The following is a 16362-nucleotide window of genomic DNA, read 5'->3' on the forward strand; positions in this document are numbered from 1 at the left end:
TGTTTCCACATCCAGAAGAAGTTAGCAGAGAATTTCATCCTTTCAGAAAGCACTGATCATGTAACTACTGACAGAGCTAAGTCTAAACATGAGTTAAAAAGGAGACAGTACTCTATGCCACAAACATATGCTTTGAAAATACAGAAGTAGTCCAACTATTTTAAAACTGGGGGAGAAACAGGAAACCATATGGAAAAGTCTGGGTTTTAAAAACCTATTCTCAGCATGATATTGGAGATGGCAGCATTGGTATTATTTTGAGACTGTTCTGTATGTAATCTGGGATGAAATAAATGAGTAATTATGGACTATTTTAATCCTATCCCTGTGTTCCTAAGCTCCATGATTCCTGGTATACAAGATAAAGAAATCACACAAAACAGGTGAAGTTAGAAATCATGAAATGGAAGTATGGGTATGAAATCGTAGGATATTTTATCTGAGCTCTGTCCACTGGCAGGGCCTGGAAACAACAGCCCATCTCATGGCAATGAGCACATCCAGAACCCGAACAGAATCCTGGAAACACCACCAACTACTAAAAGACACTTGGGCTTCCTAGAAAAATGGTGAAGTCCAGGTCAAGGGTGGGGTACAACTTGTCATTAGGAAAATCAAAGAAGCCATGAGGGACTATGCACGAACTGGGGACAGTTGCCTACAGCTGGACGTAGGAAGGAGGAGTAACTGCAAATGGACACAGGTTTCTTTTGGAACTGATGAAAATGATCCAAAATTGGATTGTGGTGATGGTTACACAGCCCTATAAATACTCCAAATATACCAAACAACAACTGAATTGCACACTCCAAATGGTAACTCTTGGTGTGTAAATCACCTCTCAATAAAGCTGCAACAGAGGCAGCGGCTAAGGTGTGGCTTAAGTGGTTAGAGCCTTAGCAGTAAAAAGGACTCACAACAACTTGAAAAGGTACCCTACGCTCAAAAAAATAGGAAAATTTGACCTTCAAAAATGGATCAGAAGATCAAGTGAATAAAACTTATAAAGCCAGACACACTGGTGGCTTATACCTATAATTCCAGTTACTCAGGAGGCGGAGATTGGGAAGGTGGAGGTCAGCCCAGGAAGAAAAGTTTACGAGACTCTATCTCCAAAATGTCCAACAAAAAGCAAGGCTGGAAGTATGGCTCAAGTGGTAGAGTAACAGCCTTGAGTGCCCAGGGTCTTAAGTTCAAATCCCAATACCATCAAAAGAATTTTAAAGACCCACAATATAAGTTTAAATTGATGAATTCATAGTTTTTTTTCAAAAGGTGAAATAATTAGATATGTTTACATTTGTTTTTAAAACTGCACAGAACTAAAGGCATACATATACACAAGAGGCATAAAACTCAAAGATAGGTAGATCATAACAACTATTTGTTTTCTGGCTGTGAAACTACTATAGTTATAGGAGATAGTACCACTCCAGGAAACTGGGTAAATGGCACATCCAATACTAGTTCTTATAATGCATGTGAATCTACAACTATCTTAAAGTGAAAATATTTAATTAAAAGAGGAAACCCGGAGCTGGGAGATGTGGCTCACACCTATAATCTCAAACCACTTGGGAGGAGAAAAACTAGGGCTGGGAAGGTGGCTCAGTGGTAGAGCGCTTGCCTTGCATGCATGAGGCCCTGGGTTCGATTCCTCAGCACCACATAAGCAAAAAGAAAAAAAAAGCCGGAAGTGGTGCTGTGGCTCAAGTGGTAGAGCGCTAGCCTTGAGCTGAAGAGCTGAGGGACAGCGCCCAGGCCCAGCGTTCAGGCCCCACAACCGGACCGCCCCCCCCCCAAAAAAAAAAAACAATTTCAGGGGAGGAGAAAAACTGAGATTGTAGTCTGAGAGCTGGCTCATGCCTGTAATCCTAGCTACTTAGGAGGCTGAGATCTGAGGATCATGGTTCAAAGCCAGCCCCAGCAGGAAAGTCCATGAGACTTTTATCTCCAATAAACCACCAGAAAACTGGAAGTAGCACTGTGGCTCAACTAGTAGAGCGCTTTGCTTGAGCTGAGGAGCTCAGGGTCAGTGCCTAGGCCCAAAGTTCAAGCCTATGACCAACAACAACAACAAAAAAAAAAGACTGCAGTTTGAGACCAGCCCAGGCAAAAAGTTCACAAGATCTCATCTCAATCAATGAGAAATCTGGGTGCACTGGCTCACACTTCTCATCCATGCTACTTGGGAACTGTAAATAGGAGGATTATGGTCCAGGCCAGCCTGGGAAAAAGCTGAGTCTATTAAAAAAATAATGAAAGCAAAAAGGGCTTGGGACATTGCCCAAAGCCCTGAGTCTGAACCCCAAGATCACCAAAGAACCTCAAACAGGAGCGTGGTTCATTGCTGGAGGTTTTGCCTAGCATAAGTGGGCCCTGGATTCAAATGCCAAGCAACACAAACAAGGAAAGGACCGAGAAAGGGAAGGGAGAATGCACTCATCATCTGGTCTACCTGAAAATAGGAACCCAAGTCATTATTTGAAGATCTAGCAGAAAAAAAAATTCAAGCACTTGTCTTTGTTTCCTGTAAGACCTATACCAATGATTACAAAACTATAGGTGGAGAATGCACTCATCATCTGGTCAACCTGAAAATAGGAACCCAAGTCATTATTTGAAGATCTAGCAGAAAAAAAAAATTCAAGCACTTGTCTTTGTTTCCTGTAAGACCTATACCAATGATTACAAAACTATAGGTGGAGGTAATTATGAAAGGATCTCCATTGAAGAACTATTAGATTATCACCACTTATAGCCCCCAATAAACCCATGAAGTCAACACCGAGCATTAATAGCTAACACAACAAAAAGAGGAAGAAGCAGCTGTCAGGTCTTCATGGTGGATATGGAAGTCAACACCATGATGCCTTGCCATGGGATGCAAACATGAGTTTGCTCAGGCCTGAGGATGCAGCTATCAATGAGTAGATAATACATGAGAGGGACAGAGCAGGTAAATTATACCAAAAAAGCAGTGAGCAAACTTCGGACTGTGTTCTTCAATGGATAAATTAATACGGAAGAGAAAATGGGGGTAAGGGCACAGAAAAGAACCCTGTAGATATACAGATAGACAGAAGAGCCTTAAAAGACACCAATTCCTTTAAATGGACAAGGTCAGACTTGGGATATCTGGGTGGTAGCACTGAAGAAATGCAAGGAAATATCCTATTACAAAAGGGGCTACTGTAGGGGAAGAGTGGAGTGCTGATGAGGATATGGCACACAGACGGGGAACACAGCAAAATTCTACTTCCTGATCTGCATGATGGTTACGAGCATGTTCATTCAGGATAGCTCAGTACACTGGACACAGGCACATTATTTCCTGTTGATATTTTACTTCACAATTTAAAGCTGTTTTGAAATGAAGGAAAATTGTATCACTAGTATAAACTGAAAGAAAGAGAATGAAACATTTAAAATAACCACAGAAAAATAAGCAATAATGATGTCACTTTAACCAGCTCCTAATGTTTGAGGAAAGTTGCTAGGCCTACTCTCGATTAGAAGATTATCAAGTGTTAAGAACACGTTAGCACTGAAATAAGACAGTCTTGATGTCAGCAAGATCTAAAGACATCTGAAAGGGAAGCTCTTTCTCACTGTGAGTCAGGGTGACCTTATCCATGCCCATCTACCACTGAAGCCAATTTTAAATTCATCTTGTATTCTACATATCTGGAAACAAAGGGATTAAAAAGGGTCTAGTGAGCTGCCCAATGGCTCATTCCCGTAATTCTAGCTACTATGGAAGCTAAGAGCTGAGGATCACAGTTCAAAGATTCTTTTTTTTTTTTTTGGGGGGGGGGGTCCAGTTGTGGGGCCTGAACTCTGAGCCCAGGCACTGTCCCTCAGCTCTTCAGCTCAAGGCTAGCGCTCTATCACTTGAGCCACAGCGCCACTTCCGGCTTTTTTCTTTTTGCTTATGTGGTGCTGAGGAATCAAACCCAGGGCCACATGCATGTAAGGCAAGCGCTCTACCACTGAGCCAACTTCCCAGCCCCAGTTCAAAGATTCTTATCTTCATATAACTATACACACACACACACACACACACACACACACACACTAAATTATTTAATTTTTTTAAATTTTTTTTGGGGGGTCCGATCGTGGGGCTTGAACCCTGGGCCTGGGCGCTGTCTCTCAGCTCTTCAGCTCAAGGCTAGCTAGCGCTCTACCACTTGAGCCACAGCACCACTTCCGGCTTTTTCTTTTTGCTGATGTGGTGCTGAGGAATCGAACCCAGGGCCTCAGGCATGCAAGGCAAGAACTCTACCACTGAGCCACCCTCCCAGCCCAAAATTATTTAATTTTTTTAAAAGATCTGGTGGTCAGGCACCAATGGGTCACACTCATAATCCTAACTTCTCAGAAGGCTGAGATCTAGGATCAATACTTGAAGCCAGCCCTGGCAGAAAAAAACCATCAATCCCATCTCCAATGAACCACTTTAAAAAATGCCAGGAGTGGAGCTGTGACTCAAGTGGTAAATCATTAGCCTTGAGGAAAAATAAGCTCAGGGAAAGTGCTGAGGCCCTGAGTTCAAGCCCTGGAAATGGCACAAACCAACCCAATCAATCAATCACAAGTCTGGAGCACGAGTATAAGTCAGGCTTCGTGAGGGGATTAAAAAAAGCCTTAGCTCTCCCAGATCATTAAGAGATTTATTTTATCCATCCTCCCTTTTCTAAACAAGCTTAAAAGGTTTGCTTTTCTATTAAAAGCATTTAAGCAAGAGGCTGACACTACAGCCTGGAGAGAGACACTTCTCCATGTCCTGGTTACAAACACACATTTCTCTTTGTACTTCATAGCACATCTCCGGAGCCTAGCAATCAGCCACCTCTGCTTTGTATCTAATGTGTCTGGGGGTTCTCAGGTGACAAGGAGCCTGTACCTGAAAGCATAAATTACAGAAATAAGCATAAATGGCCTCCCTCATCTGAACTCCTTATCTCAAAAAAGGCACCACATCCTGAGTTGCTGGTTCAACAACACTAGCCTGAGTTGACCTCAAAGCCCTGTTAAAAAAAGAGAAAGAGAGAAAGGGCTATCAGATTACATAATATAAACTGGCAGGAGGCAAAGAAAACAGACTCAAATGGAGTTCAATCTCACTTTCAAACATTTATCTGAAACAAAGAGAGAAAATGGCCTGATTCACCAAAACGTGATTCAAAACCAAGATTTGCTTTGTCCTCCAACCCCTGACTTCCTCATTACATTACTTGGAAGAGAAAGCGAACTTGAGCCAGGATAGTTCCATTTTTTGGCACAGCTGCTCCCAGAAGAAGACACAGCGACGCCAACACATTAAGATGAAGTTCAAGCAGAAACTGAAAGGGGAGTGTGTGTGGAAAAGGAAGATCAGGGCTGGATCCCTTCCTCCACAGTGTCTGATCTTCCTCAACCTGGAGTTTGCTGGCCCTGTTCCCCACATTCTATGTCTCCTTTTGCTCTGCATTCTCTACCCTCTGGGTCCTGTGAGCCTCAACTTTCCAGCTTAACCTTGTCCTCATCAACATCCCGGAGGCAGGTATGCAAACAGACACGTAAATGGACACACACCTGCTAAGACGGCCACTTACCACAGGTGCTTCTTATCAAAGCCTAGTCCACCATTTCTGTGAGATCTGAGAAAAACACCTGATTCACAGGACAGAGGAGGCCCCTACCTGTAAGGACCACTTCCTGGCCTCCAATACTTAGGAATATTGACAGCAAAGGGCCCTTCCATGGACATTACCTTGAACACAAGTTTAAGAGCATGTGTTTCAATGTTTAAATAAAAAGTATTAGCCAGACAACAGTGGCTCACGCCTGTAATTCTAGCTACTCAGGAAGATGAGATCTGAGGATCGCTATTCAAAGCCATCCTGGGCTAAAATTTTAGTTCATGAGACTTTTATCTCCAATTAATAACCAAAAAGTTGGAAGTGGAGTTGTGGATCAAGTGGCTGAGTGCTGAGCTTGAGCACAAAAGTTCAGGTAAAGTGCCGAGGCCCTGAGTTCAAGCCTCAAGACTAGCAAAAAATAAAACATTTATAAATAAATAGGAAGCATTATCTCCACACCAGCCTCTGTGATGATTAAGATTTAGCAAATAGAATTTTAAAACATCTACAGTTATTACTCCAGAAACAACTACAAGTCAAAGCCCCCCAGAATTGACTACAGCCCAGTTGAAATATACTAAGAAACATGATGCATTACTCAGATGGGAAAGACTGAACTGAAAGCAGCAGACCTTGTGCTTCCCCGGAAACCTGGGAGACTTCTACATTTTCTTTCAGATAAGGCACCTTGAGTCTTGGGCCTGGGACTCTGGCTAATCTGGGATGGGAAAATGGTTTGGTGATAGGAAGAAGAGGAGGGGTGCACTTACTTTGGATTTCTTACCCTATGAGCTACTGAGAAATGCAAGAGTCTATTTAAACACTACTCACTGCCTGTTGGATATCAGTCTTCACCTGTTCACTCAACATGCCTTCAAAGACAAAGGAGTCGCCAAACTTCTCAGCCTAAAAGGACGGAAGGAAATAAAAACTCAGATAAGGCTGGAATAATTTGTTTCACACCTACCATTCTGTGTCCAGATGAACTTGAGTTTTCCCTGTGACTTCCCAAAGGACTCCGAAGTGACTTAAAAGCATCCTGGCTGTCTCTTAAAACAGGCTAATGTCACTCTTGGAGACTGTTTTAAGTCTAGTTTAGCTGATAAGACGGCAGACTAGAAGGGGTTAGCTGTGGAGAACGTGACTGTCACTGCTGGAGGAAACACATTTCCCCAAGTATTACAAATGACCAGGAAATGACAGTATTCTGTGTGTTGATAACACCTTGTTTATCCTTTGTCCAGCTCACAGACGTAAGCTGAAAGAATTAAATGCCCACTGTTGGCTGATATTTGAGCTCCACTAAGGTGTCAAATGTTTCCCTAAATCTCAAGTGGTCAATTCCAGCACCCGATGGAAATCTGTTTTAATCATTTAACATTGATGTTTCCCACCTGGTTCTATCATGTGTGACCCTGTTCTGACCCTGGAGTCCTTTGGCATCTGTGGCTTTCCTCCTCTAGTTTTCTTCTTTTGGATTGTTCTAATTCATCCCCTGAAATACATGGGCTCATCTTCCTGCTGTTTCCCAGAGCTCTACCCTGGCTTCCTGTACTTCTCACATTTGGCTGGTAGTTCCATTACACATGAACTAGCCATTGCATGGCCAGCTGCTTAAAGCTCAGGCTGTAGCTCTGCAACCCTGGAATTTTGGATTCTAGGGGCCGGTAGTAAAGCATGTGTTAAAACTGGTTGTTCTAACACAGGTGCTTCGAAATACATTACTTCAGTACCAGGCAACCTCATTCAAACCTCTTGCTTTAACTATGGTCAGTAGTTCAAATGACTCTCGAATCTGCCTGCAGTCCTATCTGCACTAGTCGAAATCAATTAAATACTGGATTGTTATCTTTGTCCTTATAAGAGCCCTAGGCTCCTTTTCCTGAGCCCTAGGCTCTTTTCTTCACTCCTCATGTTCTTTCCAAATCCCCTGGTAACGCCTGCCTAAAAACCCAAGCTAATTAAATACCTACCATGTGCCTGATTTGGGGCTAAATTAGTAAATACACACACACACTGAACATTAAATAGGCATGGTCCCCATCCTCAATGTATTTAAGTATGAAAAAGCAGACAAAAATCAAACCAACAAAAGGAAATTAAGTTTTACTTCATCTGGTAAAGCTAAAAAATTTTAAGAAAACCTTGTTCTGGCGGGATTTGAAGGATCCTTGAAAAATGGACATTTATGCTGATAAGAATGAGGAGACCAAAAAAAAAAAAAAAAATGAGAAGGAGCCAGGTGTTCAAAAGGGGACAAGCAAAGGGCTGCAAACTCTTGGCAAAGCTCACAAGGTAGAAAGGAACAGGAAGGTGGAAAAGACTAGGAACAATACCAAGAGGCTAGCACGCAGGGAATGAGGAGCATGTGACATAAAATGAAGTCACATAAAGTTGGAGGGAAGAAGGGAAAACAAAAAAGTCTACAAAATGCCATAAAAATATAAAGCATTTTGTCCATGACAGGAGTTCTAGTTTTTGTGACCTTAAACACTTTGATAACACGATGAAACTCAAAGAATTCATTCTCAGAATGATATATTTCAATCCATAAAATATAATCAATAGGACTATTAAGACAATATTTAAATCAAAATACTGATAAGACAAAGTTGTGCTATAGTAATACGTCTGCTCATTAGTGATATACTAAATAAGCTCCACCGCTTGATGTCAGGATTATTACAGTCAAAATATGAGATGAGCTAAAGTAAATGTCCACAAGTATCTAATGAAACATTTAAATAAATTATAACATGTCAACTTCAACAAAAAGTGGGGAGAGATAAAAGCAGCATCTCATAGTACCTTCAGCAACAGTGAGATAAAAAAATTTCTGTGATTTTTATTGGCAACAAAGTGACAGGCATGCCATCATCAGGGTTTAATCTCGTTATAAGTGGAAGAAAAGCTAAACTGGGGGGAGAGGGAGAAGCTGGAGGTAGAATATATCCAAGATGTAATTTATGACCACTGAGGGCATTTTAGGAAATTCTAAAGAAATGTGACATTGCAAATCCAAATCAAATGTTGTTTTGCTTTTGGTATTCACTTGAAAACTAAGCCAGGTGCTGGTGGTCCACGCCTATAATCCTAACTACTCCAGAGGCTGAGATCTGAGGATCACAGTTCAAAGCCAGCTCAGGTAGGAACTCAGTGACTTTTATCTCCAATTAACCAGAAAACCAGAAGTGGCGCTGTGGCTCATAGTGGCAGAGCACTAGACTTGAGCAAAAGAGCTCAGAGACAGCTCCCAGGCCCCCACTACCAACAACAACAAAAACAAACTGATTTTTTAAAAAGGATGTTTGGTGCTTCCTCTCCCAAAAAAGTTAAAAAAAAAAATTTAAAAAGTAGTGCTTTGTGGTCAAAGTAAACAGGACTCTATAAAGAACAAGTGTGTTTCAGACCTTCATTTCATAAGCCAGAAGGCCTTCCCCTTGCCCCTCTGCCTCTCCTCTTTCCATTTAGGACAAACGCCCACTTGTAGAGCCTCACTGTGAGCCTCACCAGCCACAAAAGGCCTGGGACTACCAGGGATGCTTGCGAGTCTGTGAGGCACTGGAATACTGCCCCCAAACGAAAAGCTACACTTCTACATTGTTCATTTAGGAAATGCGTAATTATGACGTAAGGAAAAGGAAGAGTGGCCTTATTTACATGCCACGCCATCTGTTCTCTCTAGTAGCCCAAGTGGACAGCGGCCCTCTCTGGCATATTAAAATACTAACACAATACAGCATAACAGGAACACTGGTTCTGGGATCATGCTGTCCAGGCTCAAGTCCCAGCCCTAACTAACTAGATGTGCAACTCCAAGCAACAGACTTTTCTAATGCAGTATGTCCTGAAAAACAGTCTGCTTCATGGAGTTGCTGTGAGGCATTATGAGAAAGACAGAGACAGAGACAGAGAGACAGAGGGAAAGTGTCAGTTCAGCAGTGCAGGCCCATAGTTAAAGTGGTCTACGGTCATTGTTAAGAGCACTCTTGACAGTTCTTAAAAAGAAGTAGTCCTCACTCCTATCCTCAACCCCTTTACCTCTGTCAAATAGCCGGTTGAGTTCACAAACTTCTCAAATTCGGCATTACTGACTTCATAGGCATCCATGTAGAAGGCATCGATGGTGACTCTCCTCGCAGGAGCTTCCCCATCCTGCTTGATCTGAGGATCATCTGTGCCCATCATAAATACTCCAGCAGGGATGGTGACCATCTGCAGTAAAAGAAAACCACCAGAAGTCATGCTTCACAGCCTACAGGACCCCTCAGCTCCCTGGTGGATCTCCCTTGGATGGGTATGGGAATCTTGCTTGGCCCCTCTGCTGCATGCATCTCTCCCTCCATCCTTCCCTCCCCCACCACACTCACGCCCCAATCATAGTTACAGGTTTTCATCTTCCTTAGATCTTCCTGAGGATTCAAAATGAATCAGCACTAAATATGGTTCGTGGTCCACATCAGATACGCTAAAGAGTTTTATTGGGTGGATGAGTGACACCCTGACTATGAGGAATTTGGTCACTTGAATTATTCATAAATTATAAAAGCTCTTATTTTTTGTGCAACACAGTTCCAGACATACATGACGTCTTTCTAGTAATGAACCTGTGTGACTGCCTCCACTCAGACTCAACTAGGCTTACCCACCATTCTCACTACTCTCCAAGCACCTGGCACACAGATGCTGAAGTCTGTAGGAAAGAAGTCAAGAAAAATGTGTGTGTGTGCGTGCGTGTGTGTGTGTGTGTGTGTGTGTGTTGAAAGTTAGGCTTGAACTCAAGAGCCTGGGCACCATCCCTTAGCTATTTCTGGCTTCTTGGTTGTTAAGGGGAGATAAGAGTCTCATGGACTTTCCTCCCTGGAATAGCTTCAAACTATGATCCTCACATGTCAGCCTCCTGGGTAGCTACAATTACAGGTGTAAGCTACTGGTTCCCAGAGAGAAGTCAGAATTTTAAGTCGCTCTACAAAGAGCTAGAACTAGAAATAGTGAAGACTTCAGACATTAGTTTAAAATATAGTCTTAAAATCACTACTAAGAGGATCTACATAGAAGAGAGATGGGGGGAATGAAAGGTGTGACATGATCAAGATACATTGTATTCATAAACTGACAAGTTGAAACCCCTTTATACAACTACTTAAAGATAATTTTTAATTTTTTTCCATTTCCTAGCATTCATTTCAATAAACGTTAATTTTTAATTTTTTTTAAAGAGGATTTAACAAAAGATGTTACTAAGAGTTAAGTGTGACGGTCCACTCCTGTCATCAAGCACTCAAGAGGCCAAGGCAGACAGGATCAAGAGTTCTTGCCAGCCTCGGCTATGTAGTAAACTGTCTCAAAAAAAAAAAAAAAAAAAAAAAAAATACAGGTGGCTCACAGGAGGCTATGCAGGAGGCTGAGATCTGAGGATCATGGTTCAAAGCCATGATCTCTAATTAACCATCAGAAAACTGGAAGTGGCACCTGTGGCCCAAGAAGTAGAGCAGTAGCTGAGGGACAGCACCCAGGCCATGTTCAAGACCCACGACAAAAAAAAAAAAAAAAACAGAAAACAGCAAGCCTTTCTCAAACAGACAAGTAGATCTTGTTACAAATAAGAACAGTTATTCATCCCTGTGCTCAAAGGCCCAAAAGAAGCTGTCTCTCTCCATTGTATATAATGAACTTTTACAGTCACCTAATTTTGTCCATCTTCTTCTCCCTTAATACTAATAACACTAATACCATCACCTCCACTACAGACTCCTGGCCTGGTTCTTTTCCTTCTTTCATTATCCATCAGGGATGATAGCAAGAGTGAGTCAGAATGTCTAATTTATACTAACAAGTTTTCTTAACTCTAAATGTAAAGAATCACCTAAGTGAAACCCATGGCATCAGGGTATCTCACTCTTCAGAACCTCAAGCTTAACAGACTATGTTAACTATGTCTTCATGGAAAGTCCTGACTCAAACTACCCATTCTTCTTTAAGTCTAAAGGTGAGCTCAAAACCTCTTCTATGCCACAGCTTCTGCATTGCCACTCAGAAGCCTGAAATGAAGTCCCAAATGACTCCATTCTACAACCACAATCAGGCTACACAGAGGCCAGAGCAAGGGAAGCTACTAGGTTTGTTCATTTAACGCCAGTTCACCCAAATGAAGAGCAAGCCCTGAAATTGCATTTTGAAAAGCCACTCTCAACCTTGCTAACCACATTGTGGCCCACACTGAGCTGGATGACAATATTCTACCTCTCGTGGCTCAGACCTGGCAAATCACAGCATTCTTTTTTTTTTTTTTTTGGTGGGTCATGGGGCTTGAATTCTGGGTCTGGGAGCTGTCCCTCAGCTCTTCAGCTTAGGGACAAGGAGAGCACTCTACCACTTGAGCCACAGTGCTACTTCCCATTTTCTGGTGGTTAATTGGAGATTAGAGTCTCACAGACTTTTCTCCCTGGGCTGGCTTTGAACTATGATCCTCAGATCTCAGCCTCCTGAGTAGCTAGGATGACAGGCATGAGCCACCAGCAGCCAGCAATCATAGCATTCTTTTGACCACAAAGATGTCATCAGAAACAGGCCCATGACCCAGTCAAAATTCTTTTTAGAACATTTTCTAGAGTCATCATAAAAGACACACTCTCTCATACAACTAGAGATAGCACACAAGAAGAGAGCCAAACTAAAAAACACTGACCCAAGAGGCCTGGTGACGCTGCCTGACTCTGCCGGTCCAGCTGTGCCTGGAGCCACAACCAGTCCTCAACTTCCCAAGTACAGACTTCATAAATGTCCACACACACACATTTTTAGTGCTCTTTTCTATTTGGCATTTAGACTTGTCTTGTTGTATAAGACTTTTGTACACACACACAAAAAAAAAATCGCATAAAGCCACGAACCGGTGGCTCACACCTATAATCCTAGCTACTCAGATGAGGGGTGAGGCGGGGCGGGGGCCTGAGATCTGAGGATCAAGGTTCAAACCAGCCCAGGCAGGAAAGGCCCTGAGACTCCAATAAACCACTCAGAACACCAGAAATGGCACTGTGGCTCAAGTGGTAGAGTGCTAGCCTTGAGCAGAAGAGCTGAGGGACAGCACCCAGACCCAGAGTTCAAGCCCCATGACAGACAAAAAAAAAAAAATTGTAAATAAAACTCTTTTGTGTAGCCCTTTTTCCTTTTCCTTCTTTTCTACTCCTCAAATTTAAATAAAAAACTAAAGGAGCAATAGAAAACTGGGCAAACAGCAGTGTCCGTCATCCACAAACTGCTGCCTCTTTATCTACACTGTTCTGCATACTGCCTCTACAGAGACATCAATCATCAACAGAATGGCAGTCAACATTTCTACCAGCCCTGACATGCCTGATTCCTCTAGGCCTGCAAATCCTATGCCAACAAGAAGTGGAGGATTGGAGTTGAAAGTTTAAGACTGCATGAACTGCATTGTGATTCCCAGGGCCAGGCTCAGCTACTTGGCCAAGCCCTGTCTCAGAAAAACAAAGATGATGGCACTTGTATCCCATTCTAGAACCTTAGGGAGGACAGACCATTAAAAATGAGGAATGTAGCTGGGCGCAGGTGGCTCACACCTGAAATCCTAGCTACTTCGGAGGCTGCAATCTGAGGATCACGGTTTGAAAGCAGCCGAGGCAGAAAGTCCCTGTGAGAATCTTATCTTCAATTAACCACTCAAAACCTGGAAGTGGCACTGTGGTTCAAGTGGTAGAGCAATAGCATTGAACACAAAGAGGCTCAGGGACAGCACTTAGGCAGAGATCAAGCCCCATAACCGACCAAAAACAAAATGAGGAATGTTAGTTCTGTCCAGAGGTCTAAAAATTACAAGACAGACCAATGTATATATGTAAATAAGATAGCTGTCCTGTCAGTTACAACGTAGGTAGAACTAAAACCTACAGGAAAGAAAAGTGGAGTGAAAAACGAAAGATATGGCATACTAGGCTTACAAGAAGGAATACAAGTTTAAGAGTCAGAAGACCAACACGCCAAGACCAGGCAGGAAGAATGAAGTACCACTTGTTATTACCATTTTTATTTACGTATCCTAGCTCCAAACACAACAAGGCACTGTTGCAAGTGATGTAGACAATCAAATAAAAAATAAAGCAGCCATGGTTGGCTTAGTGCTTCTGGTGCTCAAGCACCAAGCATGGCAGGGATAAATCGTGAGTCTTGCCCTCTACTGTCACAGAGTACAGACAGGTTAAGTACACAACCGTGGTGGAGACATGAGTCTCAGGGTCCTGATTTGTTCCCAATCACTCAAGAGAAACTGAGGGTTTAAACCCCAAACTGTCTGAATTTAAATTCTTAGGTCCCCCATCAAGAGACAGGGTACAGAGAGGAAGACGTAGAGGTAAAGAAGAAACAAGAATTGTCAAGCCACTTCTAGTGCTTAGAACTGCAGGAAGCCACAGGAGCACACTGGTGTGGGGGGAGGGGAATGGAAGCCATGGGGTGCAGGGAGGCTATGGGGGAGAGGGAAACTGAGGGGGGCTAGGGGTGCAGGGAGGCTATGGGAGAGAGGGAAACTGAGGGGGGCTAGAGGTGCAGGGAGGCTGTGGGGGGAGGCTGTGAGGGGGCTAGGGGTGCAGGGAGGCTGTGGGGTGCAGGGAGGCTATAGGGAGGGAAGCTGTGAGGGGGGCTAGGGAGGCTGTGAGGGGGGCTGGGGTCAGGGAGGCTGTGCATGGGGAGGGAGGCTGTGAGGGGGCTAGAGGTGCAGGGAGGCTATGGGGGGAGAGGCTGTGAGGGTGTAGGGGTGCAGAGAGGCTGTGGGGAGGGAGGCTGTGAGGGGGTAGGAGTGTGGGGAGGCTGTGGGAGGGAGGCTGTGAGGGGGTAGGGGTGCGGGGAGGCTATGGGAGGGAGGTTGTGAGGGGGTAGGGTTGTGGGGAGGCTGTGGGGAGGGAGGCTGTGAGGGGGTAGGGGTGCGGGGAGGCTGTGGGAGGGAGGCTGTGAGGGGGTAGGGTGCAGCAGGGAGGCTGTGGGAGGGAGGCTGTAGGGGGGTAGGGTGCAGGGAGGCTGTGGGAGGGAGGCTGTAGGGGGGTAGGGTGCGGGGAGGCTGTGGGAGGGAGGCTGTGAGGGGGTAGGGGTGCGGAGAGGCTGTGGGAGGGAGGCTGTAGGGGGGTAGGGTGCGGGGAGGCTGTGGGAGGGAGGCTGTGAGGGGTAGGGTGCGGGGAGGCTGTGGGAGGGAGGCTGTGAGGGGTAGGGTGCGGGGAGGCTGTGGGAGGGAGGCTGTAGGGGGGTAGGGTGCGGGGAGGCTGTGGGAGGGAGGGAGGCTGTAGGGGGGTAGGGTGCGGGGAGGCTGTGGGAGGGAGGCTGTAGGGGGGTAGGGTGCGGAGAGGCTGTGGGAGGGTGGCTGTAGGGGGGTAGGGGTGCGGGGAGGCTGTGGGAGGGAGGCAGTAGGGGGGTAGGGTGCGGGGAGGCTGTGGGAGGGAGGCAGTAGGGGGGTAGGGTGCGGGGAGGCTGTGGGAGGGAGGCTGTAGGGGGGTAGGGTGCGGGGAGGCTGCGGGCGGGAGGGAGGAAGAGGCTCCGGTCAAACCCGACCGGCGGGTGTGGCATCTGGGGTGAGGCGCGGCCTCTTCCAACCTCGTTCGAGAACCCCGAAGCCCCCCCCCGCCCCTGCAAGGCGCCGCGGGCCCACCTTGGGGGGCGCGGCCGCCCGCGGGGCAGGGCCGGCGCCGGGGCCCGGCGGGGCGTTCGCCGCCCGCGAGTACCGGTGCGCCGCCGCCGCCGAGCCGCCGCGCGCGCCGGGCCGCTGGGGCGTCCCACAGCCGCAGGAGCCGGCGAGGGCCGCCGCGCCGGCCCCGGGCCCGGCCTCCTCGCTCCCCGCCGCTCCACACGCCAGCAAGAACAGCGGCAGGAAGAAGACACCGCGGAGCCGCGCGCGGGGTCCACTAGAGTTCGCCGGCGCGGGCGCAGCCATGCTGTTCCGCGGGTCATGTGACCCACCGGGTCACGTGGCCCCGCCCTCCTTAAAGGGGCCGTCCGCTCTGACAGAGGAAGAAGGGGCGGGAAGGGGAAAAAAAACCTGGCGGGGAACTTTTCCAGCTGTTTGTTGCGTGCTTACGTCATCGCGTAGCAAAGCCCAACCAAGCACTGTGATGCCCCAAGTTGCCCGCCCACCGTGGCCCCTTTGAGAAGCGGTGGTTGGAAAGCACCGAAGTCCACCGTGGCTAGCGCTGAGCTTGTCAGCGTCTCAGTCCTTCTCTACAGTGATTCTAATCCTGACTGCACCTCTCTTCCCCCTAAGGGGACGCGAATTGAAAGGAATATGCGTTCGAGACTAGAAAGAGTCGAGTGTCAGGCCGCCGCTCACCAGGGAGATAACCTGGGCAAATGTCCTCATCCCTCCCAGCTCTGTTCCTTCCCTTGTGAATTGGGAGTAAGAATGCATTCTTCTCTGATTGCAGCGTTGCTCCGCGTTGGAGAGCGTTTAGCTTTATGCCAGAGACTTTGAGTCCTAGCACTGGGGAAAAAAGAAAAAAAAATCACCCTATCTTAGACAACATTTATCAGATTAAATGAAATAAAATATGTAAAAGGCTTAGCCTGGGCCCTGTCATTTACCATATCTTTAAAAAAAAAAAAAAACTTGCTATTTTTAGTAATCATTTTCAAAGACCGAACTTCCTGGGTTCTTTAGGAAGAACATTCTTTTCTCTTAATCCAATACATAATTTATTTTTGGTCACTACCAATGAGTAAGTGGGAAATATTA

At 45.6% G+C, this 16362-nt stretch overlaps 1 protein-coding gene across 1 annotated transcript in view; it reads right to left on the minus strand.

Annotated features, from left to right (window-relative positions):
* Sumf1 (sulfatase modifying factor 1) overlaps positions 1–15570 on the minus strand; it is a 62670-nt gene extending 47100 nt beyond the window's left edge. The window contains exons 1-3 of the mRNA XM_042680196.1: positions 15286–15570; positions 9669–9842; positions 6459–6533 (exon numbers count right to left, since the gene is read on the minus strand). Of these exons, the coding sequence (XP_042536130.1) occupies positions 6459–6533; positions 9669–9842; positions 15286–15567 (531 nt within the window). The 5' untranslated portion in view covers positions 15568–15570. The remainder of the gene's footprint in view (positions 1–6458; positions 6534–9668; positions 9843–15285) is intronic.
* Positions 15571–16362: the final 792 nt, after the last annotated feature.

The sequence above is a fragment of the Dipodomys spectabilis genome, unplaced genomic scaffold (genome assembly GCF_019054845.1).
Source record: "Dipodomys spectabilis isolate Male_0828 unplaced genomic scaffold, ASM1905484v1 ptg000054l, whole genome shotgun sequence".
NCBI classification, from domain to species: Eukaryota; Metazoa; Chordata; class Mammalia; order Rodentia; family Heteromyidae; genus Dipodomys; species Dipodomys spectabilis.